The sequence below is a fragment of the Salarias fasciatus genome, chromosome 23 (assembly GCF_902148845.1).
Source record: "Salarias fasciatus chromosome 23, fSalaFa1.1, whole genome shotgun sequence".
NCBI classification, from domain to species: Eukaryota; Metazoa; Chordata; class Actinopteri; order Blenniiformes; family Blenniidae; genus Salarias; species Salarias fasciatus.
This window is the reverse complement of record NC_043766.1, coordinates 27,637,469-27,665,367: the sequence shown is the minus strand read 5'-3', so window position 1 is coordinate 27,665,367 and position 27,899 is coordinate 27,637,469. Positions and strand designations below refer to the sequence as shown.

General features: G+C 41.6%; 3 protein-coding genes across 3 annotated transcripts; 1 reads left to right on the top strand and 2 right to left on the bottom strand.

Annotated features, from left to right (window-relative positions):
* Positions 1–9,353: 9,353 nt before the first annotated feature.
* LOC115382088 (ly6/PLAUR domain-containing protein 3-like) lies at positions 9,354–12,632 on the bottom strand. Its single transcript, XM_030083733.1, has 7 exons — positions 12,010–12,632; positions 11,826–11,927; positions 11,569–11,730; positions 11,373–11,495; positions 10,942–11,217; positions 9,837–9,928; positions 9,354–9,758 (listed from the first exon to the last, which is right to left on the bottom strand). The coding sequence occupies exons 1-7, from the start codon at positions 12,080–12,082 to the stop codon at positions 9,693–9,695; spliced, it is 894 nt and encodes a 297-aa protein (XP_029939593.1). The 5' UTR covers positions 12,083–12,632; the 3' UTR covers positions 9,354–9,692.
* A 75-nt stretch (positions 12,633–12,707) lies between these two features.
* Positions 12,708–14,660, bottom strand: LOC115381276 (keratin-associated protein 4-4-like). The gene is made up of 4 exons (XM_030082562.1): positions 14,637–14,660; positions 13,507–13,841; positions 13,381–13,425; positions 12,708–13,143 (listed from the first exon to the last, which is right to left on the bottom strand). The coding sequence occupies exons 1-4, from the start codon at positions 14,658–14,660 to the stop codon at positions 12,876–12,878; spliced, it is 672 nt and encodes a 223-aa protein (XP_029938422.1). The 3' UTR covers positions 12,708–12,875.
* A 1,893-nt stretch (positions 14,661–16,553) lies between these two features.
* ttc14 (tetratricopeptide repeat domain 14) lies at positions 16,554–27,465 on the top strand. Its single transcript, XM_030083487.1, has 12 exons — positions 16,554–17,087; positions 18,177–18,304; positions 19,980–20,179; positions 20,293–20,377; positions 21,409–21,538; positions 21,737–21,892; positions 23,019–23,090; positions 23,240–23,359; positions 23,504–23,626; positions 24,426–24,543; positions 25,512–25,618; positions 25,726–27,465. Exons 1-12 carry the CDS (start codon positions 16,954–16,956, stop codon positions 26,621–26,623), a joined length of 2,271 nt encoding a protein of 756 aa, XP_029939347.1. The 5' UTR covers positions 16,554–16,953; the 3' UTR covers positions 26,624–27,465.
* Positions 27,466–27,899: the final 434 nt, after the last annotated feature.

The following is a 27,899-nucleotide window of genomic DNA, read 5'->3' as shown; positions in this document are numbered from 1 at the left end:
TATAAAAGAATTAGAAAAAAAAAAAAAAAAAGAAGATTTTGCTTATTAATATCTGATTGGGAAAATATAATTTTGTTTTCTGCTCAGTTTACATTCAAGTAGTCATTTGTTTATTGTTTGAAGGAGGGGTCACTTTCAAATATCTAACAAAATGGGCCTTCAAGGATGTTGCAATCTTTTTATGTGCTCACATTTGTGAAATTACCCAGTAATTTGTATTTGACAAATTGACTCAAAATATCTGAAGGTATCGTGACAAACCTTTTGCATTACCTGCTGAAGGTTTTTTTTTTTCTGTTTGTGCAGTTCATTGCAAAAATAATTTCTACTCCTGAGCAAAATTACTGACAAGACCAACTGATTAACTACCCATCAGGTATTGAACTGTGTGTCTTTATACTGAACTGTTTATTCAGGCGTCCTCAAACAAACGGAACCGTCTCAGATGGAGGCGGCTGATTCCCCAGAAGTCCAGACTGGTGGTTAAAGACGTGCTGTGTCTCCCCAGAGGTCAAGACCTGTCACAGCTGGAGAGGTGAGTGTCTGGAAGGCCTCGTGTCTTTAAAACCAGGAACATGATTTACTGCAGTGATGAAGCTGTGAGTAGTGTAATTGGTGAGGGTTAGGGTTAGATGAGGGTTTTTTGTTTTGTTTTTTGACACCCACACAGTCCGGACAGCCTTTAATACAGAAGAAAACAAATAATTCAGAAACAAGTGAACCCAATTAAGCTAAATAACAAAACTAAATGCAGCAGCCCAGAAGAAAACAAATATTGTTTCCTCTTTTTAAAAAAAAGACACACAAACAAAACACACACAGTGGATCCTCAAAGTGGGAATTTCATCTTTGTTGTGGAATTTTTGGTGAATCAGAGCCAAAGATGATGAGTCAAGGTGTAGACGCTGCACAAGGAGGAATTATTGAGGACGGCAGAGGAAGCACACACAAATCAACTGATTGAGAGCAAGGCTGCTGCCCCGGGGAGAATCCAACCCGACTCTGGCATGACTTCCGGCCACGCCAGGTCATATAGCTAGATCTCACGAGACTAGCAGACGCTGTTTCCAAGTGACTTCAGACAAAACGGAGCGGCCTTCACACTGTGTTCCTGAGAACTTTGAAAACAAAGCATTATTCCATATCAATCTTTCTAAACTGTAAAGTTGCCAATATCTTTGCGCAAGGAAGGAAATCAAGACCATAAGTGTTACAGAAGCACACATACCACTTTTATTGCTCTGACGCTATACTACATTTACAAAACGGAGATGATCACCCTCCAACTTCTTCCCTCCGTCAAGGACTTGTACAGCAGTGGGTTGGAGCTGCTGTTCTTTTGTTGTGCAAATGTTGTTTGTTATTTACAGAGGAGCTGACTGACATGCACCTCAAACATTGACAACAACTGGCACAGCTGTATTAATTCAAATTAAAATGTTATTTACATCAAAACTAGGAGGAAAGTGTTTCCAGCTTTGGACAGAACGAGAACAAACAGATCTGACTGTGGCAGACAGATAATTAGATTTGCACCGAGTTTCTAAAGATGAAAAAGCAGTTGATGATTGGTTTTGATGTCCTGCTGATGGTGAAAGTTAAAGTAAATATCGCTACCTGTTATTTCAGACACATCAGTCGTCAGAGTGAAGAGGAAGGACCGGTGGAAGTGATTGGACTCTCGGCCCGCATCACTCTGGACTCCAGCTGGTCAGCCGGTCAGATGTGGAGCCGCCTCGGGATGCTCTTCCAGGAACAGTTCGTCAGACGGGACGGAGAGAGGTTCTCCTTCACGTATCTACAGGTACGTGGTACGGCGTCTCACTCCTTCGTCAGACATACACCAGTTCAGGCTGCTTTCAAACGAAGCGCTACTTGTGTTGATGGAATTTAAAACCACATTGGCCGCAGAGTCAGATGAATGTGTGTGGCTGTGTGTCTTCTGAGGCGGGCGTTGCAGTGTGTGCAGGGCTCCAGAGTGCTGTTTGTTCCAGACGCTCCTGCAGAGGGCTGGACGGGAGAGCAGGTGCTCAGGATCTGTGAACATGGTCTTCTCTACATCCTGAGCCACCATGACTATTTGCAGGTATTGTAGGATGACTCCACTTTGCCTTTTTTTGATTACTGTACTTGTTGTTATATGTATCCAAACAATTATGATTCTTTCCATTTGTTAACAGGAATATATAGTCTTTCTAATTCAAATCAAATGTTTGAACCTCCTCATACATGAATGTAGTATGTAATGTCTTCCTATGCTGTCTGATGTCTTTCTGCAGTTGTTGAAAGTCTTTTTGCTTTTTTTTTTCACTTTGTCAGCCACACGTTTTAAGTAAATCCACTGTTGGAAATTATTTGTTTATGTCATTGTCCTGTCACGTTGTAGTGAGATTCTTTGATAACAGTTTCATTCTGCAACTTTTATTCATTATTCCAAACAGACCGTAACTGCACTGTTTATAGACTTGATTGTATCTTTTCTGCTTGGGCCTGTTTTTTGTTTGACTTTTTAAATATTTCCGAAACACTGTTCCAGCCAGCCTTCTGCTTTCTTGTTGGTATGACACTTAAAGCCTTATATCGGCATACATTTCAGAGGTTTGTGGTTTAAATGCCATTGGGATGCATTATATCAACGTTGTTTGCCTGAAAACAGACTTAAGTTAACAATATTGATCTTCCCACAGCCGGAAACTATGAGATCAACAAATGAAATACGTGTGATGAAACGGCAAGTATCTCTCTCCTGTGAGGACACATTAACTGATTTATTGAGAGATGCAATGAGTGTGTGTGTGTGTGTTCAATTATCAGGACTAAAGTTTGTCAGAGGAGGTGGATGAAGATGAAAGAAGATGGAAGCGGTCCACAGGGTCAGGCTCATCCCTCCTCTGGTCTGGTAAAGCTATCTCGGTCTCAGTGGATTTTATTCATGCTAAATTCAGTCGGTTGACCTCCACTTTAACTGTTTCAGTCATGGACCGTGGGATTAAAGCTGTATCTCTCATAGTTACTCCACCTGGACGCCTTCCTGACGCAGTTCATACAAGATAACGAGGATCCAGGGGAAATAAAGTACGTCCGGGGGAAGAAAGCTGATTCACTCAAGAGTGCTCTGGAGATAATCAGGAGGCCAGACTTCTGCTTCAGCAGCGCCCTCAATGTTCGGTTTGTTGGGGAGAACGCCGAAGGCCCGGAAGAGTCTCTCATAGAGTTCTTCAGGTTCTGCTTCCTTCATCTGACATTGTGGCTCAAGTACATTTATAGTATTTGTAACTATGGCTGTCTTTACCTCTAAGGCCAGACTTCATACGTTATCACTGACAAATGAACAGTAATGAGAATACCAGAACAGTAATGAGAATACCAGACTCTAGAAGCGATCTTTATCTTAGCTTATTATGCGAGAAGCTGCTCAATTCCCTTTACATTTCATCACTGACTAGTCATTAGCTGTATTTCCACTGCAGGAAACTTTCCCAAGTATCAAAGGAACAAGAACTTTGTGCATTTCAACCACTGAAAACGAGTCCTCGCTTTAGTTTGGGGGATTTTTCTTTTTCATTATCTAAGATTAGGGGCTAGTACATCCAAAAGGTTTAGAAACGTTTGGCATTCGGTCAGCAGTGTTGAATATCTCTGGATGAATCATTACTGAGGATTTCCTTACCTTAATATTAATATACAAGTTTTTTTAAGAGGTTTTATCAAAACTATTTAGCATTTTTCCAGTCTGTCGGCCAGTGACAGATGACAGAGCAAAACAACAGGGTGAAATTCATTTGATGTGTATTAATTTTATGGCCTTTTTTTTTTTTTTTGGTTTTTTTTTTTTGCATTGAACTAATCAGTAATCATTTGTTGTGATTGGTTATTGTATCAACTCATTTTTATTTTTCCAGGGTGGTTCTGCAGGATTTGCAGCAGAGCTGTGTGTTTGAGGGTAATCCTGGATGCCTGTTCCTGACCTCTAACCTCATGGCCCTGAAAGACAGACAGTATTATGAAGCAGGAGTCCTGACCGGCTGGTCGCTGGCTCATACTGGGGACGGACTCCGATGTCTACATTCTGCGCTATACATGGTTTGACTCTCACTAAAACCGTGCGGATGTTTGCATGATTCATGCAGTGTTGATGCTCCTGACATGTTTGCTTCTGTTTATTCCACCACCACTTCCACAGGCAAGGCACAAAGAATTCTAAAAAAAAAAAAAGATATATAAAAATCACTTGTTTCTATGTTTATAATGAACTAGAAAAAAACATATTTAAAAAAATTTAAAATGTTAGCCTTTGTTTTTGCGTGAAAAAGGAAAACAATCTGATTTTTAACATTTTTTTAATTGAATTTTATTGATCCGCATCCTAGAATTATAAAGAATTGATTACAAATCTGTTTAAAATAGGAAACACTTTTCTGGGTTTTACTGGTTGCACATAATGAGAAGAAGTGTATATATCATCGTTTTTGTATGAATTCATTATTATTTGGATCTATGCAGATAATTCATCATAAAAATGTGTTTCATCATCACAGCTGATGTGCGGCCAGAATCCGAATCTGAAGGAGTTCAGCTGGAGGGATGTTGCAGATACGGAAACACAGATGAGACTAAAAGAGGTAGAGACGACAAAAAAATGCTTCATACATTTGTTGCTGTCCTGCTCTGGCGAGGTTCCATTAGTTTGATGCTCTTTGTTTTTCTTACCTGTGAAAGACCTGGGAGAATAAGGATGTAGGCGGGAGGTGTAGCAGTTTATATAAGCTTAGCCAGCCCAATACACACTCCTTTGTTTTAACAAATAACTCTGGACAACCAAAACTTAGTGAGAATCAGTCCTCCAACTCAAATGACAAACAGTGGCTCAAATTTTATGGCCATGATGTACTTTTTTATAATCAAGCGCCCCCTAGTGGCCATGCAAATAATGTCACTGGCATCAGATGCCCATGAGGATAAGTTTGGCAGTAAGCACACTGTTGAGATTATATCACAATGTGATCATTAATATTGTTGGGTCTCTATACTGATGTATAGAACCTTCTGAAGTCCCTCACCACTGCAAACCATGTCTCCTCCGCCTCTTGTTGCAGCTGCTCAGTTGCAAGGATGTGAAGCTGCTGTCTCCCAGTCTGCGTGAGTGGATTTCATCTCGTGGGATCTCTGAAATTGGTTCCACTGGCACCGAGGAAATGTCAGACATCTACGTTCAGGTGGTGAAACATCACATCTACGACAGGTATGACCCACAAGCTCTCACACACTTTTCGCTCATGAGAGTTTAAAGACTGCTCGGACATCTTGAACTGGAGGATTTGCTTCAGTCTTCTTCTGGTTCTGTTTTGTTTTTGCATGTCAGGGATGCTTGATAGCCCCAGTGCCCTCCCAACCTGTAAAACCTAATCAAATGAATATGGTATGTTGAAGTTCTGCTGAAAACCTGGGATTACTGTCAAGTGTCAAATGAGGAGAACATTTAAAACTCATTGACAACCAGGATTGGAAAACACATATGGGACCACCGACATCTGTTGTGTGATGGCTGCTTCAAGCTGTCTTACGGCGCTGCCACTCTCTACAGGCTTGTGTTTTTGTTGTAAGTCAGAGAGTCAGATCATAAGTTTATTTCTTCAAGGTGGCAGGAATAAAGTTTGTTCTGATATTTCAAACATCAGGAGAAACGGAAGAATGTGATCAAATTTCTCTACTCTTTGCAAAGTATGTAGGAAACTCTTCACTCGGTCCTTCTGCTTCCTTCAGGGTGACCAATATGATCGCCCAGTTCACCGAGGGGCTGAACTCTTGCGGCAGACTGTGGGATTTGATCCGGTCCCACTGGCAGGAGTTTGAACCACTGATGACGAATTCCCAGCAGCCGCCGCTGCCGCCGCGTTTTGCCCTGGAGGAGTTCAAACAGCTCTTCACTGTCTGCCACCACCAGGCAGACTCACAGCTGAAGGCAGCGGAGGAAGTCACAGCGGGACACTGGGAAACGGCCCTCCACATGATCAGCAGTGAGTCACTGAGTCGCTTTATTTATTAGAAAATTAGTCAAGTGAGAACATAACTTAAGTTGTTTTCTCCTTCTGCACAATCAGATGGTCAGGCTGATTTCTGCTTTGAAGACCTCCTCGCTTTCATCACCAACGCTTATCTTCTGTCTCCGGGGAACCAGAGATTGATCTCACTACGTTTTTACTCACAGGTTAGTACTGAACACATCAAAAAAAAAAAAAAAACGAAATCCCTAAACATCAGCTGCCACAAATGAAGAATGATACAATATAAGCTCAGAGAAATTAAGGTTAAGTTAGCCTAGTGTTTAAAGAGTACCTAGACAGTGGAAAAAGTTTCTTTATATGTAAATTAAGTATATTGTTTCCACAGATTTGTTCTGATTTGCACTATATTGAGGAATTAAATGTCTCCATGTATATATAAGATTAATGTGTGTAGTGCTGCTTCACTGAGAACTTCACATTCACTTCATTTCTGTGGTATCGTGACGTCTCATCGTTTCCACTGGGGCTTTTCAGGATGTGGACAGACGTGACGAGCAGCTGCCTCACGCCTCCATCAGCGCTCTGGAGCTGTACCTGCCAAGGGGAGTGGCCGGGCCCGAGGACCTGCTGGCACAGCTGAACCTGGCCGTACACAACGCCCTGCTGCCCACAGGCTGAAGGCACACGGCAGGGACAGCTGGAGTGATTAAAAAGCTTCTGTTCAGAGAGAAAGAGGCGGAATTATGAGATCAGCTGGTTTCTCCAAGTTGTCTGTGTGGAAGTGAAAGTATGTGATTCTGTCTCCCAGTGCAGTGTTGTCTGCCGGGACAGATTCTTTACATGCTTTACACCCAGCTGGCTTTAACGTTTTGCATCATGCTATTTGAACTGGGAGGAAAGTCGTCCTGCACGTGGGGTGGGTGGAGTTGGGGGTGAATTTCATTGAGAAACATTTCTGTTGAGATCCTGGTGCACTGGGAATCTTAGTATCGTTAGGCCTTCACTGATGTTTATACCTAATCATGCAAAAATCACAGCAGTTTATCCTAACTTAATGTTTTTTTCCTTGGACAAGTGGATTTACAAAGATTTTCTTTTTCTTTCCAGTTGTTATGATAAGCATCAGTGCGCTTAAGAAATTTCCCTTCATTGATTTGAACGCATGTTTTAGAAGAACAGGACGGTTTCGTGCTGCGGTTTCAGAGATCAGCCATGATGGATGATGTTGAAAAGCTGGACTGACTTGACAAACACAATGGCATGGCTTTCCAGCTGAAAATGCAAGGCCTAAATTATTTTGAGTTCTGCCAGTGACCTCTAAAGCCAAGAGTTGTTTCTATCATGCGTTTCTTTTTTAGGTATACTTCCAATAGGAGATAATGTTATTGCTTTTAGATTTTATTCTGTTCTGATATGGAAAGGATTTCCCTGCTTTTAACCTCTTCATATTAATTATTTGTAATATTGTCTTGAAGTATTTTTGCAATGGATGCTTAATAAAATTTGTTTTGTTAAAAAGTGTTTTAAAGAGTACATTTTGGAACTCTGATAAATATGTACCATTAATTATATTTTGCTTTTATGTCAACTCTACAATAAAACATTACTTGTGTTTTGAATGTAATGCTGAATTTAGCAAATGTTCATCTTTTATGCTGTCAAAAATGTCTGATAAATCAGCCCAGCTATTGAGGAAGCAGCTAAAAAAAAAGGTTTCGCCTTTCTTTTTTCCCCTCTAAACTCCCGAGTTACCTTTAGCTCTTGTCCCATGTATTTGCTGCTTAGATAAAGTGTAATACAGCTTTTTTGCATGTACATTTGTGTCCCTGGAGATTGTTCTGGATGGTGCATGAATGCACTGAAGGCCACACAGACATCGACTGATGTGTGACAGCGAGTTCTGCCTTCATAACAATTCTGATGTGACTGGTTTTCTCAACATTACACACTGAAGGTTTGGTCAACCTGCATTTTCCATTTTTCCCGAGTTCATTAAAAAAATTAAAATTCTGGGGCATCTAGGGATTGATTTCATCTCATTGCATTTATCAGACCAGAGTCACCGTCTCAAAAGTATAGATTTATACGATCTGCATGATTTTGATCAGTTTTATATGGTGTCCAAAAGGTGAGCTAGCAGTAGTCTGGACAGGATAAATAACCCCTGCAAACTTCATCCATCCATCCATCCATTATCAACCGCTCATCCGCGACCCGGTCCCTGCAAACTCCATGTTATTCATGCAGTGTAGGATTTATACCTGTCAAAGTAAAATGATTTCCTTTCACTTCTGACAGATTACTGAAAATTGACTAGCTTTGCACTCAGTGTAGTTTTTTTTTTTGTGTGTGTGTGTGTTCAGTGGGAAGTCTCAAAAGGTATTACTTGTTTATGCCGCGAGCAAAACATATCTGCAACCGCTTCCTGTTGAGCAAAAAACATACTTTTGCATTACGTTATGAGCTTCTAGCATGTTGTCCACCTCGTGCTTCAGGGAAAGAGGCGTCCTTTCTTTGTTTTGTTGGAGTTACTGATGCTTAATCATCACATCTGTGAATAGGGTGCCAACTTTACCGAACCAATCAAGTTGTACACACAAGATAACTTTTTCCTTCAAGATAATATCTTGCATGCACAAGATAACTTGGTGCAAGCAAGATAAAAGAAAAAAAAAAATCACCTTCTGTGACTTTTGGGGCTCCGGAGGAAACAGGTGTATTAAAAGGAGAAGTTCTGTTACTTTAAAGTGAATAAGAAAACATAGATAAGAAGTGGGCACACTGAGGTGTTTTAATTTTTTTGTTTTTGTTTTTGTTTTTGTTTTTTTTTTTTGTTTTAACATGCTTTGGATAAACGTATCTGACAAAGGAGAAATCACCACTTTTTCACTTCGTTATTCTACAGACTTAAAACTGGCATTGAGGTGTGCGTGTTTAAAAATAACACGTACCCACAAAAATGGTCTGCTGTGCTGCTCAGGCTCATGTTTCCAGCCTCACATCTTACAACACACTCACATGCCTTTCTGTCTGTCTCGGTTTCCACTTAACTGGAAAAACAAGACAACAGATTAGATCTGCGCGTCACAAGGAAGAAAGGGACTCCTGTTTTCAGGTAGACGTAAATTTTGCCAGGAACACCAAGAGATTTCTCCGACTGTGACTGAAGCGGTCACACACTTGGATGTTAAAGTTTAACGTTCCTTGTTGTGTAACAGCAGTGAGTAATACATGCTTCAGATTTTTTTCTGTTCTGATGAATTATCAGCTCTGCGCTTGTTCCACAAACATGGGAATGAACAAACACTATTACTAATGTCTTGGACAGAACAGGTTGCTCGATGGGTTTTTTTATTATTATTTTGAAGCAATCTGACACTCAAGCCTGCTCCAACAATGAGAACAAATGATAAAATCAGACAACAGTTACCCGCTGTTTGACTAAATAAAAACACATATATGCATTCAGTTTGAAAACATCACAAGATGAAGGCTATGAGTTGGTCTGAGGATTTAGGTTGAACATTATAACATTTAATGAGATCAAACTGAAAAGAAAAAAAAACTTGTTTCTAAAATTATTTAAATAAATGATCTCAAATCAGCCAGCACGTCCTTACTGTCGTCATGCTTTATCGTTGGGTTGCTTCTGTCAACTTGGTCCCTGAAGGGTCATTGGTTGGTCGGTCACATTCTTTGAATCTTCCTAACATTCACTGCGTGTGGGATGTCACCCAGGACTTGAGCAAAATACTAGAGAGCAAGAGGAGATTTAATGTAAAAAGGAGGCACTGCATTATCTTATCAGCAATCGCTTTCTTCTTTACTTACCTGGTCAATGATTTCAGTCACAGATGCATCGCTGAGGCTTTCGATGGAGGTCAGTTTTAACTGCATTCCTAAATATGCAGATGATCTTGGGCCTGTATGGATTTAAGAAAAGTATGATTGTATATTTCATCCTGCAAGGTTTTCTGAAAGTGTTTGGTGATTTAAAAAATTTGTAATCATTGCTATGAAATTTACATTTCACAGCAGTGATGTTCGTCTTTCACTTCTGAGAATCCCATTTGTTTTAATTTTAAATGGAGCTTCACAATTAGAGAGCATGCATATTATAATGAGCTGAGCAGTGAAGCTGTGTATGAAATATGATGAGATTTAGACACTCTTCCATGTTTGAATCTTGATTTCAGATTCATCTCAGATTATACTCTACCCCCTTTTCTTTACAGCAGTTTGATCCATTTTGATTGCTGTGGATTGGTGGAGGTGTTTCAGTGTGTAGTTTGAGTCGTTACTGGGCAATGATCCACTTAAAGCGGAAATACAGAATATTACATTTTGAGCCTTCTGTGTTGATCCAGTTTGAGTTCTTATTATGTTATTTATTATATTGTATTACACTATGGCAGTACAACTGTATGATTAAGCATTATTACAATTGACAGCTGCAGTTGGACAATTGACAGTGGTAATATTGCATGTACTTTTGAATATTTTGAATATTTGCACTACAATTCTGGCTAGCTTCACCTGATTAAGCAATTAGAAACAATTTCCATCTGCAATTCTGCAACAAATATTTTCAAACTTTTTGTTTAATTACTACTTAGTTTTAATATGAGACTCATTTTGAGTAATCTGACTGTTCTTTTTGTTGAAATAGGTTCAATAATTCCTTCAGGCCATTCAAGTTGTTTTTGTCCAGATTGTTGAAAACCTTCAGATCATCCTTCCACTGCTTCCCTCCATGTCAGAAAATCACGACTTGTATGTTTGGCTTTGTACAAGTTTGTCATCTGATGAACTTCTTCATGGAAACTTCTTAAACGTGATTCAAACCTTGAACCTCTCGACACAAGCCTGTTGCAAGCAGATTTTTTTTGGGGGGGGGAATAGACCACACTGCCATAAATGGTAAAGAATAACATACCTGATGTTGTTGCTTCACTACTAGTCATTGGCAGTGGTGTTCCTGTTATGTTGTTTGTGGCAGGTGATGTTGAACTTGTAGCAAATGAAGGAGGTTGGTTCGTTGGACGCACAGGAGTTGATATAAAGTTGCACAAACTGGTGTTGCAGCACTCTGGTTCTCCTCTCATGAAGGTAAGGCTTTGCGTAGTCGGTTGAGTCCCAGGGTTAGGTGAAGCTTGACACAGGTTTGAAGATGTGCAACCAGCAGTTTCATAAGTGACAGAATCAAATGTCACTGTAGAAAGAAACAATTCCATGACAGTTAAATCAGTTTTGTATCTAAATAACTGCAGTTCATTTTCATTATTTCAAATTCTCAGGAACCCTTCAAAAGGAACCTGGCATACAAATGTTTAAAGTCTCATAAGAGGGGAAAACAAATATGCTCACCATTTTCCCGAAAGCACATATCCTCCTCTGCTCGACACTGCAAAATCGAATTGCACTGATTCGCAGGAAAACAAGTGTAGCACTGAAGACCCTCTGGCTGAAGCTGTGAGGATACTCTGGGAGCTGGAGGGAAAGACGACTATGAACACATATAGAGCTTTTCAAACATTCCATCAACTCATCCACCTCTGCTTACCAGTTATATTCTCTGAGTTGCAGTTATCAGTGTCACAGCACCTCGCAGATATAACTGAACCATTGTTGTCTGAGAATGTCCTATTGCCTGGGGTTGGACATAGGTTTGCGAGTCCACACCCCTTTGAGATTGTCACATTTGCTGAGTCTCCGGATGAAGATTCTACAGAGTCAAAATACAGATCATTGATATTGTGAAATAAAACATATAAAACCTGAGCATGTGTATTTTATTAAGATCTACTGGTGAAAGACTACCTAAAATGGAAGCTGTAAAACACATCATATTTAAACCACAGAAGGAAGATTCCTCAGTTGAACACTGTGCATCAACGCAGAACAAACACTGCAGTGCTCCATCTGCAACGAGAAGAAAAGCAAAGAAAGTTTCTTTCTTTTTCTTTTTGTCTCTCTTATAATCAAATTGATTTGGTTGATTTACCTCCAGTGGTGGATAAAACAACTGTTGGATCTGCAGATGTAGTTCCAATTGAATGCGTTGTTGATTGCCGCATGATTGCAGTTGTTAGGCCTCCAGTTGTTTGGCTCACAGCTGTAAGATTTGGTGGACCTGCAGTTGTGGAACTATTCAGACCTGCACTTGTAAGCTCTGTTGGACGTACAGTTGTAGGACTTGCAAGGACTGGAGTTGTAGGGCCTGCAGTCTGACCAGTCGGACCTTCATTTAGTGGCTGCGTTGGACCTGCTCTTGGGGTACTTGAAGGATCTGTTGGACCTATTGAACTTGTAGTTGTAGTTGCACTTGTTACAACTAATGTAGTTGGACCTGCATCTGTTGGACCTCCAGTTGTCAGGTGTGTTAGACTTGTAGTTACCAGGCCTGCAGATGTTTGACCAAGAGTTGTGGGATTTGTTGGATCTGCACTTGGGAATCCGGGTCCTCTAGTTGTTGGGCCTGCAGTCACTGGACCTCCAGTTGCTGGGTGTGTAGTTGTACCTGTAGTTGTGATTCCAGGGTCTGAAGTTATTTGACCTGTAGTCACAGGACCTGCAGTTGTTGGACCAGCAGTTATTGGACCTGCAGTTGTGATTACAGAACCTTCAGTTGTTTGATCTGCAGTTGTTTGATCTGCAGTTGTTTGATCTGCAGTTGTTTGATCTGCAGTTGCTGGACCTGCAGTTGTTGGACCTGCAGTTGTTGGACCTGCAGTTGCTGGACCTGCAGTTGTTGGACCTGCAGTTGCTGGACCTGCAGTTGTTGGACCTGCAGTTGTTGGACCTGCAGTTGCTGGACCTGCAGTTGCTGGACCTGCAGTTGCTGGACCTGCAGTTGCGATTATAGAACCTTCAGTTGTTTGATCTGCAGTTGCTGGACCTGCAGTTGCTGGACCTGCAGTTGCTGGACGTGCAGTTGCTGGACCTGCAGTTGCTGGACGTGCAGTTGCTGGACCTGCAGTTGTTGGACCTGCAGTTGCTGGACCTGCAGTTGCTGGACGTGCAGTTGCTGGACCTGCAGTTGTTGGACCTGCAGTTGCTGGACCTGCAGTTGTTGGACCTGCAGTTGCTGGACCTGCAGTTGCTGGACCTGCAGTTGCTGGACCTGCAGTTGCTGGACCTGCAGTTGCGATTATAGAACCTTCAGTTGTTTGATCTGCAGTTGTTGGTCCAGCAGTTGTTGGACCTGCAGTTGCTGGACCTGCAGTTGTTGGACCTGCAGTTGCTGGACCTGCAGTTGCTGGACCTGCAGTTGTTGGACCTGCAGTTGCTGGACCTGCTGTTGCTGGACCTGCAGTTGCGATTATAGAACCTTCAGTTGTTTGATCTGCAGTTGTTGGTCCAGCAGTTGTTGGACCTGCAGTTGCTGGACCTGCAGTTGTTGGACCTGCAGTTGCTGGACCTGCTGTTGCTGGACCTGCAGTTGCGATTATAGAACCTTCAGTTGTTTGATCTGCAGTTGTTGGTCCAGCAGTTGTTGGACCTGCAGTTGTTGGACCTGCAGTTGCTGGACCTGCAGTTGTTGGACCTGCAGTTGCTGGACCTGCAGTTGTTGCACCTGCAGTTGCTGGACCTGCAGTTGCTGGACCGGGAGTCGTGGTTACAGAGCCTCCAGTTGTTGGACCAGCAGTTTCTAAGCCTGTGGTTTGGGGTGGAGCAGTTGTAGAATTTGTTGAACCTAGAGTTGTTGAGCCTGTGGCTTCTGGACTTGATGGACTTGCAGATGTTGGGCTTTGAGTTGCAGGACCTTCTGTTCCCGGACCTTGAGTTGTTGGACCTGTAGTTGTAGGACCTGTTGTACTTCCAGAAGTTGGACCCCTAGTTGTTGCACCTGATGATAGATCTGTAGTTGGTGGAACCATGGATTCTGAGCCTGTCGTTGTCGTGGGTGTTTGTGTCCTTGTTGTTACTGTGAACAAGCAGGATTATGTAGTTATTACCATGCTTTGTTATTGTCAATACTGAAACCTCTTTTTAAAACAAAATTTTCATTGAAGCAGCTACATACAGTGGCTTCAATTAACCAGTATTACATTTTCATGAACTTGATTAATAATTTTAAAATGTGGCGTTCACTTTTCTGGTGGAAAAAAAATCTAACTATGAATAACTATAACTTGATTCTTCTAAAACCAAGTTGTAAATGTTTATGATTAAAAACAGCCTCCTGCTTGTTATGACAAATCTGAAAATATAACATTGAAATTCAAACTGTAAATTCTCTCAATATTTTAATTTAACTCTTCAACAACAGCATATTTAATAATACAATAAGCCTAATTCCACATTGCTTGCTCTCACTTTGATCAGAATGACTACTAGGTGATGTTTTTGTTTTTCTCCAGACCTTAATGCCACTGGGCCTATTGTGATTTTAAATGTGAATGTTACGTAAAGTAATCTCCATCTGTCCCTGATGAATTGCCACAATGTTCAATAAAGTGTGGGACTTTTGAAAAAATGTAAGTTCAGGTGAATTTGTATTAACTTTTGCATAGGTAGTGATTATATGTGTGGATATTTATCAAATACGGCTGGAAAACAATCATTGTTTAGTTTGTCAAACAGTCAAATAAGTCAGAATGAATGTCTTCATGCCTCTTTATTTCATACGTCCGCAGATTTTGGAAGAGGCATTGTCAAAGTTCAGCAGTTGTTGGTTGGATTTCAAACGGCTCCTTTCATTGTGTAGCTTACTGCTACCTGCTCAGGCAATGCCGTCAACTCTTTACTATTCAGAAACAATTTTGAAGAATAAACTGACACTCATTAAGAGAAAAAATAGATTAATTATTTATTTACCTGGTAGTGATGATATGAGTAAGCATCCAAGCATCCATGAAATGATTTTTCTTTCCATGATGAGAGAGATTTCTTTTCACAGCGATCATCACCGGCTGGTGTTCTGCCTGTGAATGAAAAATGCTCTTAGTTTGTGTGTATTGTTCCTGGAGGGAGTGACAGGCTGAAGGAGCAACCTGAAAAACCAGGTCGATGGAAAAAAATGTGAGTATGCCAGCAGATCTGAGACATTGGCCAAGCCGCCCTCCCACCCCCATGAAATCCATCACAAGCTGAAGTCAGATTGACCATTAAACTCCTCGACATTAACTGGTTCAGTGAGTCAGAATCAACCATGAGGAAACTTTAACCTTTGCAGGTCATTGAAACAAAACAATCCTGTAACGTAATTCCTCTTTCCTTGAGTGAAGTGCTCACACTTCACTTCTAACAGAGTCAGCTGATCAACACAGATTTTCAAAAAAAATAGAACCCCAAATTGATCCCAATGGCTGGACCTTTGCGCCTTACTTGACAGCTGCCATCGCTGGTTTGTGACTGAGAGAATGTGATGAACCATGTAAAGTGCTTCGGTAGCTTTTCACTTGGTGGAAAAACGCTATATATGGGAAAACCTTGGCTATTTACTTGCTCTGAGGTTTAGTTTAGCAGCTTTTCCATCATCCTCTGAAATGTTAAGTCATATGTGATTTGAATCACACAACAAAGACACAAGCATGGACGTGATTACTGAATAATTAATTGGCTTGATTGGCCAAGCAAAGTTCTTTCTTTTTTTTAAGAAAGCACTGACTTAATTATTAACTTATCAAAGACGTAACCACAACATCTCTGGGGATTTTCCCACAATGAAAAAAAATGACTGGTTGCAGCAAACAGCATGAGAGTGGAAAATCAATCATTAACACAAGGTTATAATAAAGTTGGGCTCTGAAGATAGGAAGTGCTCAGGAGGATTGTATGAACATCTACATCTAAAAGAAATGAAAACTATGCAATTTATGGTCGTGGAAAGACTGTGACTGGTGACGATAAAGGCTGACAGGAATCCCATCATGTCATCATCATCTTTTCTCTACAAGTGCTTTACTATTATGTATTTATCAAGGTCATGGTGGTTAAAATGAAGGTCATCATGACAGAATTTAATGCTGTTGACAACAGTTCCAGCAGAACATTGACAAAGAAAACAAGTCAATAGAAAAACAAGTCAATAGATATATTGTGCTTGTTCACAATATCTTTACACACATGTTAATCAAATAAGTGCATGTCTCACAACTGTGCTACACTGCATTGTCAACATCTTTTCCCCTATTCTTCCATTCTCAGTGTGATGGGCGACTCTTGTTGAAGATGGATGTACATGTGATGGAAGCCTTCACCTCAAAGTTAAAGTTAAGCTCAGCTTCATGATTAGTTCTGCTGTACAGACAAGGCACCCAGTGGAATGAACACTGACTCTTTCAGAGGCACTCTTGAGGAAAATTGCTTTAATGGAAAATAAGACAGGTATTGAGGCATTTAAAAATACAAATTTTGTTTTAGTCTCGACGACCTAGCTGTACACTGATCATTTTATCCAGAAGAGACTGGTTGCTGTGGTTTGGCCGGGTTGCTGTATAAGGTTTTGACACTGGAGGGCAGCAGCTGGCTCTCAGCAGCTGTTGATCTGCCCCCGTCCACAGAAGAAGAAGAAGAGGCTGCGTGGCAAACCGTGCGCATGCGCGTCGACGTATAGCAGCTTGAAGCAGACTTGAGCATTTCCCCCTTTCTTCTGCGGATAAACTTTGCGGAGTTAATGCATAAAAGTTGGGAGTTTTTTCCTGGAGGAAACTGGACTGTTTACGCTTTGTAATGCACCGACTTTGCTGAGTTTTTTATACAATATTTGTGCAAAATGATGATGAAGTGCTGAAGCGTTAGCATGTTAGCATTTCCCAGCTAGCCATAAATGCACTGCAGTATTTCTTTTAAGTGTGCGTGGAGTAAGGTGTTTACGATCTGATACTTATTCGACTGTACACATTTTTGAGCTTACCGCGTTGCCCTACACGGTGTTGGAGCCACAGGCGTGGCCTTTGTGTGCAGGGGTCGTTTTTCCTCGTTGAGATAATGTGAAAGCAGCATGGACCGAGACTTGTTGAGGCAGTCTTTGACTTTTCACGGTCAGTCACTGTTCAACAAACTGAAATGTGAACAAACCGAGAACCCAGACTTCCAGGCGGTGGTGTCTGACCTGTGCAAAGCCACCTATGACAGGTATGTGAGTGAACGTGACATGTCGACCACCCCTACCCCGCATGAACCACCAGCAACACCCAGACTGAAGCAGGCTCTGCTTTTTTTTTAACATCTCTTTTTAAATCTCCGCCTGAACATTTCATTTCCAGTTTTCACGGTTTTTTTAATCACTTTCTGGTGATTATTTTATTTTGTAGCTAAGGTGCCAGTCTCATCATTTAGTGATTAATTAATGATCATTTATGATTACTGATTAATGTAGTGATGTGATTAATGGTTGATTTTCCATTATTTAATACTTTTTTCTTCATTTACTTGTGCTGCATGCATTTATTCTTAATTTCATTAATCATATTTTTTGTTCCGATTTTTCTTATGTTCAATATTGTAGAACAATCTGATTATTTTTTGTCGTCCTATTGTTGATCTCTCCCTATTGTTCATGGATTTTGTGCTGTTGTCTGGTATTGGATAATTTGGGTCTCTGTATTATTTTGTTCAATTGAATGAAATCCACCAACAGTGTAACAGCTTGGTATTCACAACAGTAAAATTGTGCAAAATTGTTATTAGTGATATACTTCTAGCGGTACATACTGTATGTGCATGCATGGTTTCCCCCAGGTAATCTGGTTTCCTCCCACAGTCCATAGACACACATTTGAGGGTTGTTTGTTGGTGTGAGTGTGGGGGACTGCTGGGATTGAGTGGTGAGCTTCAACTCACGGTCAACCTCTGTGACAGTAGTTTGGATAAAGTAGCACCGAACATGGTTGGAGACATGCAATGCTTTTATTATAGTACCTGATTTTATTTTTCAGTTGTCTCTTTGATGTGTTGCGTGAACGCTGTTCTGCTTTTCACGCTGTTCTCTTATTACTTTGAATTGTTTGTTCTTTCCCACTTTTGGCTGCTGCTTGATGTCTGGTCGTAAAATTGAGATATTCGGCTTTCAGTTTTGCTCCCTTTGCTGATTTGATCGATCAAGAAAGTGTCTGTGATGATCAAGCAGTAAAAGAGGAAGAAATAATTTTTGATTGTGATAAGGAATTTATAATGAAGTTTCAAATTCTGCCAAATGCTAACTGTTGGTTTTCTGTGTGACAGGGCTGAAAGGGAGAGCAACCCACTTGTGGAGCAGTTCATTGCCAGGAAAGCAGACATCTTGTTCTGTCCAGTATGGAAGACCGCCACTGTTCAAGGAGAGTACCACGAGGCGGAGGAGGAAGCTGCAGGTGTCCCTCAGTTCAGCTTCATGTTTCTCTCCCCATCTCAAGTCGTATCAACACACAAATAGGAAATGGGTTCAACTGCAATTTCTTTGATTTTTTACACTCGTGTCAAAACATGTTTATGCTAGAAGACAAACAGCAGCAACCACAAACAGGTCTGAACATCATTAAAAAAGAATGTGTTCGTTAAAGCAATACTTCAACATTTTGGCAAATTGGCCCATTTAGCGCAATTCCTTAGTCATTTCGAACAGCGTACTTACTGTTTTTGTGAGGGCGAGCTGTTGTTTATTCAGAGGTGAGTCGGGGAAGGTTTTCGGGACGGACACAATGGAAGTGGATGGTATTTTTGTTCCCCCTCGTCAAACTCATCAAATACAAAATCCAACAACCCCAAAACACTTTGGTGGACACGTTATAATCCGCACATTCAATACGCTGTGGAACACCAACAAATAATATTATAGCGTTATGACACTGAAGCAAATACTGGGAACTACTTTTTCTTTTGAAATCACTACGCCCAGACGCCATGTTTAGTAAGTAGTTCCGTCTTAGCAATCTTCGCATAAACAACTCAATCTCGTAATTTTGCATTAATATTTCACAGCGTAGTGAATGTGCGGATTATAACGCGTCCACCAAAGTGTTTTGGGGTTGTTGGATTGTGTATTTGATGAGTTTGACACCTCCACTGTGTCCGTCCCAAAAACCTTCCCCGACTCACCTCTGAATAAACAACAGCTCGCCCTCACAACAAAAGTAAGTATGCTGTTCGAAATGACTAAGGAATTGCGCTAAATGGGCCAATTTGCCAAAATGTTGAAGTATCGCTTTAAGTCGAGCTGTCTGTTCTATCTAAAACACCTTTAATGAAAGTACATCTTTTAAACAACTGGAATCCTCAGCATTCATTTCATTAACCTTTCACTGGTTTTCATTGTAATTTCATTTGTCAAGATATTTCAATACTTTGTGGAACATTTTTATGTGCTATTTACAAACTAAAGCATTATATTGACCAAATGTATTATGTTTCTAAATATGATACCTTTCTCATGAGATTTGTGCAAGAATTTACCACATTCTTTTGAGCACTACTGTCCTATTATATATTGTATTATTTGCAAAAATAGGACACACTGACTGTGTCTTTATTGAAAGGGTTGGACATATGTTTGCCCTCAACTAGTTTTCTGCTCACAGTGTCAGGCTTCAGCAGGTTTGTACTTGTTCAGTCGACTGCAACTTGAAATAACGAAAAGGCAAAGTGGTCTAAATAGTTAATGAATTCTATTTATCTTCTTTCTCAGGCTGACATGGTTTGAATATTTTGACACCTAAATTACAGAGAAGCCAAATCCTTGCATTATGGAAACTGGAAGCACCAAAATATTATGAGTTGTTACCTATTTTATCAGTTCACTATCATGTGAAGCTCAATCCAGATTGTAGGAGAGTTTGACTGTTCAGTTTGTGACCTGCATCTTTCAATCACAGTAGAAAAATAGTTCACTTCAGGAGGCGTTTTGTCCCTCAGCTGCCAAACTTGTTTGTAAAGTAATAACAAACAATATGAAACTAAAAAAACAACAATAATGTAAAGTCTGCTTGTTTGTATTTTGCTCTTGTGGAGCGTGTTTGTACATTGCGTGTCTGACTAAACTGACCTTTCCAGAGCCGTTTGCCGTCATGCCTCCACTGGAGTTATTCATGGAGGTGTCGTACAAGGAGAGGAGATCCATGATGTACAGGGACCTGGAGAGAGGAGACATTGTCATCGGGAGGATCAACAACATCAGAGGATACGGCTTCTTTCTAACCCTGCTTTGCATGGCAGGAGGTCTGAAGAGAGACATAGAGGACCTGGAGTTGTCGGTGGGTTGACAAAGCATTGCCAACGCAGCTGCGTTGTATGTTAAAATTAATTTTCTGGTTATTTATTTATTTATTTATTTATTTATTTATTTATTTAATTTTTCTGTGTGCAGGCTCTGTGCCACATAAAAGAAATCCCCTCTTCTGGCAGCCATGACGACCCCCTGTCCTACTACCAGATCGGCGACCTCATCAGAGGTTTGTGCGTTGATTAACCTGCAGCTGCAGACCAGAGACGTCAGCCTCACTTCAGCTCACATCCACCTGAAGCTCAGCTTCATCTCAGTGACTTCTGTAGTCGTTACAAAGAGCCTTTAGCTTTAGCGTATACTGAAGAAAAACAAGATATGTTACTTTTCAAACATTATATGAAGCTCTGTTACAATGATTCCCTCCCAACAGTTTCAGTTTCTTCTGCCAGACTTACTTTCCGATCGCTGGGCTTTATCAGGCTCTGTCAGCTGGCGATTTGACGCCCCTCATCTTGACAGAAGAACTGCACTGTTCCAAGTGATTTATGTCCATTACTTTGTGGGCATGTTCACAAATGCCTTTTTTTATCAGTAGTTGCACTGTTTATTTTACCTCAAGTTGCTGCATCACACAAATTTTTTTAATTTAGTTTAGTTTAATTTATTTCATTTTTTGAGCAGTTTACATTGGTCACTTTCAAGATTTACAACAAAAAAATACATGTTGGCTCAAAAAAAGGAGTAGGCTGAAGCTAAAGCTTATTTGAACTTATATGAATTGTTAATGTCAAAAGTGGTCTGTGTGTAAATACGAAGCAGGCATACGGCTTTAAAAAGCTCTTCAAACAGCCTCATGGCAGTATTTATTTTTTTCTGTCAGGTTGATTTCTTTGACCGAGGGAGCAGATGAACTTGTTTACATGAAGACATGTTTACTTGAAGCAGTTTTAATCACATTTAACATTTAATCATTACTTAAGACCCTTGTTGCTAAGACTGTGAAAATAAAAAATATATATATAAAGAAATCAATAAAAGTAGAGTCATTAGAAATGACTCCTGGTTAAACATACCACTCCAGAATGAAGTTATAGTAGTTGACAGCATGAAATGAAAGAAGTGCCTGTATGAAACTGACGTCGGTGTCGTCAGAGTTTTTCTGTCCTCAGCAGACTTCTTGTTTGGCAGAGAAAACAGTAAAACCTGTTTGACAGAAACGGAGGGGAAATCCTCTAAACTGTGACTTTTGTTCTACAGCCGGAGTGAAAGACATCGACCGCTACCAGGAGAAAATCACCGTGTCTCTCCATCAGGCCTCTCTGTCACCCAGCCTGAGCCACATCAAACTGGGTGTTATCACCCGCGAGGAGCTCCCCGTTCACTACAGGTAAACCACTTTTAGCTTGAAGTGATGCTCAGGTAGGCATGCGGTTTATTGGAACTGGAAAGGAAAAGCTGAACCCTCCATTTATTGCTGATATAAAGACTGCATGATGTTTAGTATTTTCAGTTGCTTTTGTTTGTAGCTAAAACAAAGCAAATTACTGTGACTCAGCGGTGATTCTCATCCCCCGGTGTCTGTTAGTCGAAGCCTCCGTGCAGCAAGCGACTCCACTGAGACATATGAACGTATCCTGGGAGGGTGCCACGGCTATCACAACCCGTCTGTGGTGGATTACCTGCTGGATAAGGTGGGGGTGAAGGACACCCATCCGCCCTCCATGATGCGAGGCCTGCAGAGGTAAAGCTCTCATCTTGCTGGACGCTTGATGGAAAGCATTAAATAATCATCATTTAATCCGCATTGAAAAGTAAACACAGATGCTAAAAGAATCATAAAACACATGCAGTTTGTTTGTTTTTTCTTTTTCTGACTTGTTTATTAATCGATACTTATAGCCAAGCATTGTTAAGTTCGCAAGCGAGGAATTTTCTTTCAAATTAGATGATGTAGAATAGAAATGCTCCATTAATTGAAGGGGAAAATTATTGAACATTTATACAACATCAGTCACAAACAGCAGTTCATTCTTCTCATGTCTGCCGTCCGCTTTGGTCCGTGAGATGAAAAAATGGTCACCAACTCCTGTCCGCCAGGATCCGTGTGGATTCACCATTTTGGTTCGACATGCGCGTCCGTGCAGCTTCTTTTAATAGAGGAATGCATGGACCAGTGCGCATGCACGTGGCACATGTATCGTTGTGCGTTCAAAATGTAGCGTGAGAGGAATCTCGTGGTCTGCATTCGTTCCAGAGCGGAAACTGGAAGCTCAGGAGACCCCTGTGGCAGTGAAGCAGCTCCAGATACATTCTGCTTTTCAGTTGTGAGTTAGGGTGTAAGATCTTTTTAACCTCAGTATAAGCTATTTTCCTTATTTCCATTAGTTTATTTAATAGTTTAATCACTTCTGGTCACATTGTTTTATGATTGGCTTGAATTTTAAAAAATGCAGACGTGACAGATGAACTCAGTGGAGAGGATTCAGTATGACTGTGCTTAGTCCTACTGGAGATAGGTTTTATTATCGTAGAATTTATTGTTTTGTTTGTTATTTATTGTGATAGAAATAAAATGAAACAAACCTTATATCACTTATCGGTGTCTGAAATTATGCTTTTATTTTAAAATGAAGAACATCAAGTGCATCCATGTTTACTCAGAGTCCTGCAGTTGGTTCATCTTATTCATTTGAAATTGTCATGTGTAGTCGTGCTCCGTTGTAATTTGACCTCCATCAACCTGAAACACAGGAACAAAGAAACTTGTGTCAAACTTGGAGTCTTTTGCATATTTAATCTAACTACCCTACGCAGTCTTCGTCTTGTCCTATTTTGTGAAGTCTTATTTGAGCCTTTTCCCTTTACAGTAAACTTTTCCAAGAGGAGGATTTTGCCGCTGCAATCAGGAAGAAGCAGTCTGCATCGTGGGCACTGAAGTGGTAATTAAACAACGCTCAAACAAAATAGTTCCTCTTATGTTTAGTTAGTGTGACTGACGGAACATTTACACTGTGCATCGTCTGTTTTCGTTTCTTCTAATGTGATATTAATGTTCCTCCGTTTCACTCTGTTGATTTTATCCTGTCAGCGTGCGAGCAGGCGTAGACCACTTCAAACACGGCCGCCATGTGGAAGCCATGGTGGAATACAACAAAGCTTTGGAAATCGACACCAACAATGTGGAAGCGCTGGTGGCTCGTGGAGCACTGTGAGTTTACTTTATATTTTCAGCTTAAGTTACAGCATATAAGCTGATGATCCTTTAACTGATATTTATCCATCTTGCTTGGATCAGCAGTCCTCGTATGAAAATGAGGTTTTCTTACTTTGTAGCGTCATTGTTTGTTTCCAGGTACGCTAACAAAGGCAGCATCATGAAGGCGATATCCGACTTCGAACTGGCTCTGGAGAACTGTCCCGACCACCGTAATGCCAAGAAGTACCTGTGCCAGACGCTGGTGGAGAGAGGGAAACAGTAAGCACCGGACAGGACGAGGCCACCGAGGCTTTGGCCTCCGGTGTACCGTGATGAAACCGAGACGAGACGCTCTGAGCCAGGCGTCTGACCACGACAGTTTGGTCTCGGTCACATTGTTTCAGTTCCTTCATTTCTCACTCTGAGCACCAAATCTTAATTTCTCCTCAGAAGAAGCAGTCAGTGTTAATCTCATCACATACCAGTCGTTCCTTTTTTTTATCCGACTGATTGGTGTATATCAACCAATCCTGTGTGAAACTTACAGGAAAGTCTGGGAAAGAAAAGGAAAATGCCTTTTATCCTCCAAGTGAAACAGACATGTGGCCAGTGTCGTGAAGAACTGTCGTTGCTGTAAACGGCAGCGATGGTGTCGCTCCCCACAGGGGGTCTGTCTGGGTTTACATCAAGATTCTTTCAAGTTTACGTCCATTGAAGGTCTGAACTTCGTTCTCCAAAATGTTTGAAACTAAAAACTTCCTTCAAAAACTCTGTAAGTCTACTGAGACGGACGTATACTGCATAATTCTTTAAATTTTCTGTTTTTTTTTTCTTTTTTACTGTTACTGTTTCCAAAAAGTTCTGACAAAGTTAAATATTTATATATAAAATAGAAATTCTTGGTTTCCCAGTATTTATTTAAATAGACTCAATCATTTATCATTGGCAGTAGAAACCTTACCTCCACATTACACTCCAGTCCTGATTCTATAATGAATTGTTTGTGCATTATTCTGCCGTCATTTCACTGAAAACTTTGATGTGGATGTAACATGAAACTATTTGTTTATCTGTGCAGGTTAGAGGAACAAAAGAAACTTGTGACAGCGGAGGGATTGTACCGGAGAGCTCTGTCTCTAGACGAGTCAAACCCCGAGGCCCAGGACGCCCTCACTGAGATCACTAACACTATCCAGGTGAGCGGGATGCACACACACACACACACACACACACACACACAGTAGGCAGAGCAGCAGCCAGGTGAGCTTGGTGTGTGTTTTTAGGAGCGCTCAGTTTCAACAGTAGATATTTTTCCCAAAATGTTTGTTAATTTGTAATTTGATATCGGATCACACACCATCCTTGAAGTCTTTGTTAAACTTAGTTTAACTTGAAAATCTGGACAAAAAAATGAATTTAAGCAGGAACAGTGGTTTGTGTCAGAAGGTTTTTCTCTGTAAAGTAAGTCTGAGGAGGTCTCAGGGTGGGTGTGTGCTTGGTGTGTGTTGGACCTCCTGCAGTGTTTGAATCGAGAGTTGTGGCGTTCGTAAAGCGCAGATGTCCTTCCTCTGTGTTCCCCACTCCGTGGTTTGTAATACTGATGAAGTGTTTTGGTGTATCTGTGTGTGTCTGCGACCCTGGCACTCTCGCCCTCTGACCCTCTGACTGTCGCGGCCTCGTCACCTGCCTCGTGGGCCGGGCTGCCGAAACAAACTTGACCTACACACCGACACTGACAACTCCTCGTCCCGTCCGTCCTGGACACCGGTGCGCGCCGTGTCCGCGGTCCAAATACGGTAACGTCTCCGTCTCGATGGGTAACGAATGCTGCTTGAATTGTGGTCTCGCCTGTGTGCTGCTCCTCCCTCCTTCCATCTGCCTCCATCCTGACCGCCCTGCTCCTGGATCACACCTCCGCCTCCACGGTGAACATCTGGTATGAACCCCCTCACGCTCCCATCGCCCTCCCAAAACTCCGACCTCTGCTCTCCACGCTTCTATCACTTCAACCCCACCGTCTAAATACGTGGATGGTGGTCGTCTCGGGGGGTCCCTGCTGCATGTTTTGGGTCCTGGTGTTTTATGTTTTTGGGAAATCTTGTGGGCGTTTGCTTGCGTGCGTTGGTTATGCCTCACTACACTGCCTCACCCTGCCACTGTAAAGAAATCGATTCGCCTGCGAGAAGAAGCGCTGGCGAAGGAGCAGGTGAAGGCTACCAGCAGTCAGACCAGTGCTGATAAATTACGTAAGATCCTAAAAGAGGAGAAGAAGTAAGTAGATACTTTTTTTTTTTATGTCTGGCAGCTAAATCAGCTGCTGGTGAACTGTTTTTGACTTAAAAAAGAAAAACAAAAACAGGAGATGTTTCTTTCTGTAGGATGAAGAAAAAACGTAAACGATCATCCTCTACCTCTTCGTCAGACTCCGCCTCCTCCAGGCTGTCCTCCTCCTCCGCATCTTCGTCTTCTCGCAGGAGGTCTAGAAAGAAAAAAAAGAAGCGGAGGAGGTCTGAGCGCGGAAGCAAGCGCCATCGCAGGATCTCCTCCAGGGAGAGCAGGAGGAGCTCAGAGAGTAGGAGCGAGAGAGGCAGGAAGGAGAGGGAGGAGGAGGCAGAGGAGGAGGAGCTGGAGTGGTTTCCTGCTCCGTCCAACACCTCCGCCACTTTCCTCAACCAGAAGGGAGACCTGGCCTTCGGAGCGAGGGATGAGGACGAGGATGAGAAGGACGCAGATGACAGAAAGATTAGCCAGCTGTACTCCCTGTCAGCAGCTTCAGAGGAGGAGTCGGACTCCTCGCCGAGAGAGGGCAAGAAGAGGGACGGGAAGGAGGGCAGGGTGAGGAGAAACAGCTCCGTCAGAAGCCCAGAGAGGAGGAGCAGGAGCAGGGAAAGAACGAAGGAGGATACCTGGAGGGAAAAGAGAGACGGTGAATCCAAGAGGAGGATTAGCTCAGATGAGAATCAAACGCAAAAGTCTTTGTGTTCATCAGCTGAGGTGGAGTTTTCCCACAAGTCGAGTTTTCCAAGTGCTGCCTCCAAAAATCTGGGAAGCAGGATGAGGCCGGACGATGGTAGGTATGAGAACAGGGGGAGGGACAGCCTGCGTCTGGAGGAGGTGAAGAGAGAGGAGGGGAGTGCAGGGAGAGCGGAGGCGGGCCGGAGCGCCGACAGCGAGCCGGGGCCGCGGCCCAAGAAGGAGCTGCCCGCTCATCTGCTGAACATTTTTAACCAGATCGCCCAGTTCGAAAAGGAGAAAGGGGTGAAGCCAAAAAAGTAACTCCTGGCCTGTGGTTATCCTCAGTAGCCCCAAACTGGTCCCTGTGCTGTGCGTCAGAACGATTCTCCTTTGTTGTCGATCGAATGTTTCTTGTTCTACTGAGTCAACCTCAGCTTCTGAAAATTAGCATTTTCCCTGAAATGGTCTTATTCTCTGCTGGAGATTGGAAGCTTGTGAGCAGCTGCTATGTTTTCTGGGTTCAAGCTTTTTAGGAATTGAATGAAATGAACATCTGAGTTGAAACTATGATTCTTCTAAACAGTGTTACAGTGACGGCGCTATATAATACATATTCTGTTCCTGGGTGGAAAGTACATTTTCGTCACTTCCAGACCTGGATGCTGCAGCTTTCGGTACACCGATTAGGCGGATTAAGTAAATGAATGACAGAAATTGAGTTTTATCTCTAAAGGCATTGTGCAACAAAAGTTTATGCTTTAGGGCTGACACTTTCAATTTGTTAGGTGGTTTGATTCAACTCGGCACAACTTACTTCACGATTGGATTTTGGGGGGCTGTAATGTACATAGATCACACTTTAAGTAATGCTGGGGAACAATTTGGAGCCAATGAGCAGCAGGTCTTTAGGAAGGTCAGAAGTTATGTTATCTCTCTTGTATTCGGGGAATGACTGGCTGCCTTACGTTGTTCACTGCTGTGTGCCATGTTATATGTTGTTGTGGCTTGTTGAACCTCTGACAACCCGACTGTTGTGCTACGGTGCTTTAATTTTTTTTTCTCTCTTTTTCTGGCTTTATACAGCACAGATATTCTCGCTGTTTTTCAACACATTGTTGTCCTGTAGTGAAACTGGAATGAATCATTAAAAAAATACAACTGTCTTCTCTTGTTTGTGTATCCTCTCTTATCTCTTATCCTCTCTTCTCGCACAACAAACTATCCATACATTAATGTTTCTCATCTAATGTGGTGTTTTAAAGTGAGTAAGTAATTCTTTCTTACTACATTATTGTACCTTTACAACTACAAGGAATAATGGTGAATAAGTGTTTGACATGTATTTCTATTAACTAGAAAAAACCCCAACTGAGATACATAGACATGCTTTGGTTTTCTCTTGGATTATATTTAACCTGATAAGAGTAAAAACAGCGGCATCAGAGGTATTCTGACAAGTTTAAAGCAGAAGTGACTGAAATGCAGCTTCTGTAATCAAAGTTTGGCACAACTTCTGAATGAAGTGTGGAGTCAGCATCAGCTTTCCACAGTTAAGATGGAAATAAAGAAGAAATGCTGAATTTAAAATGAAATGCAG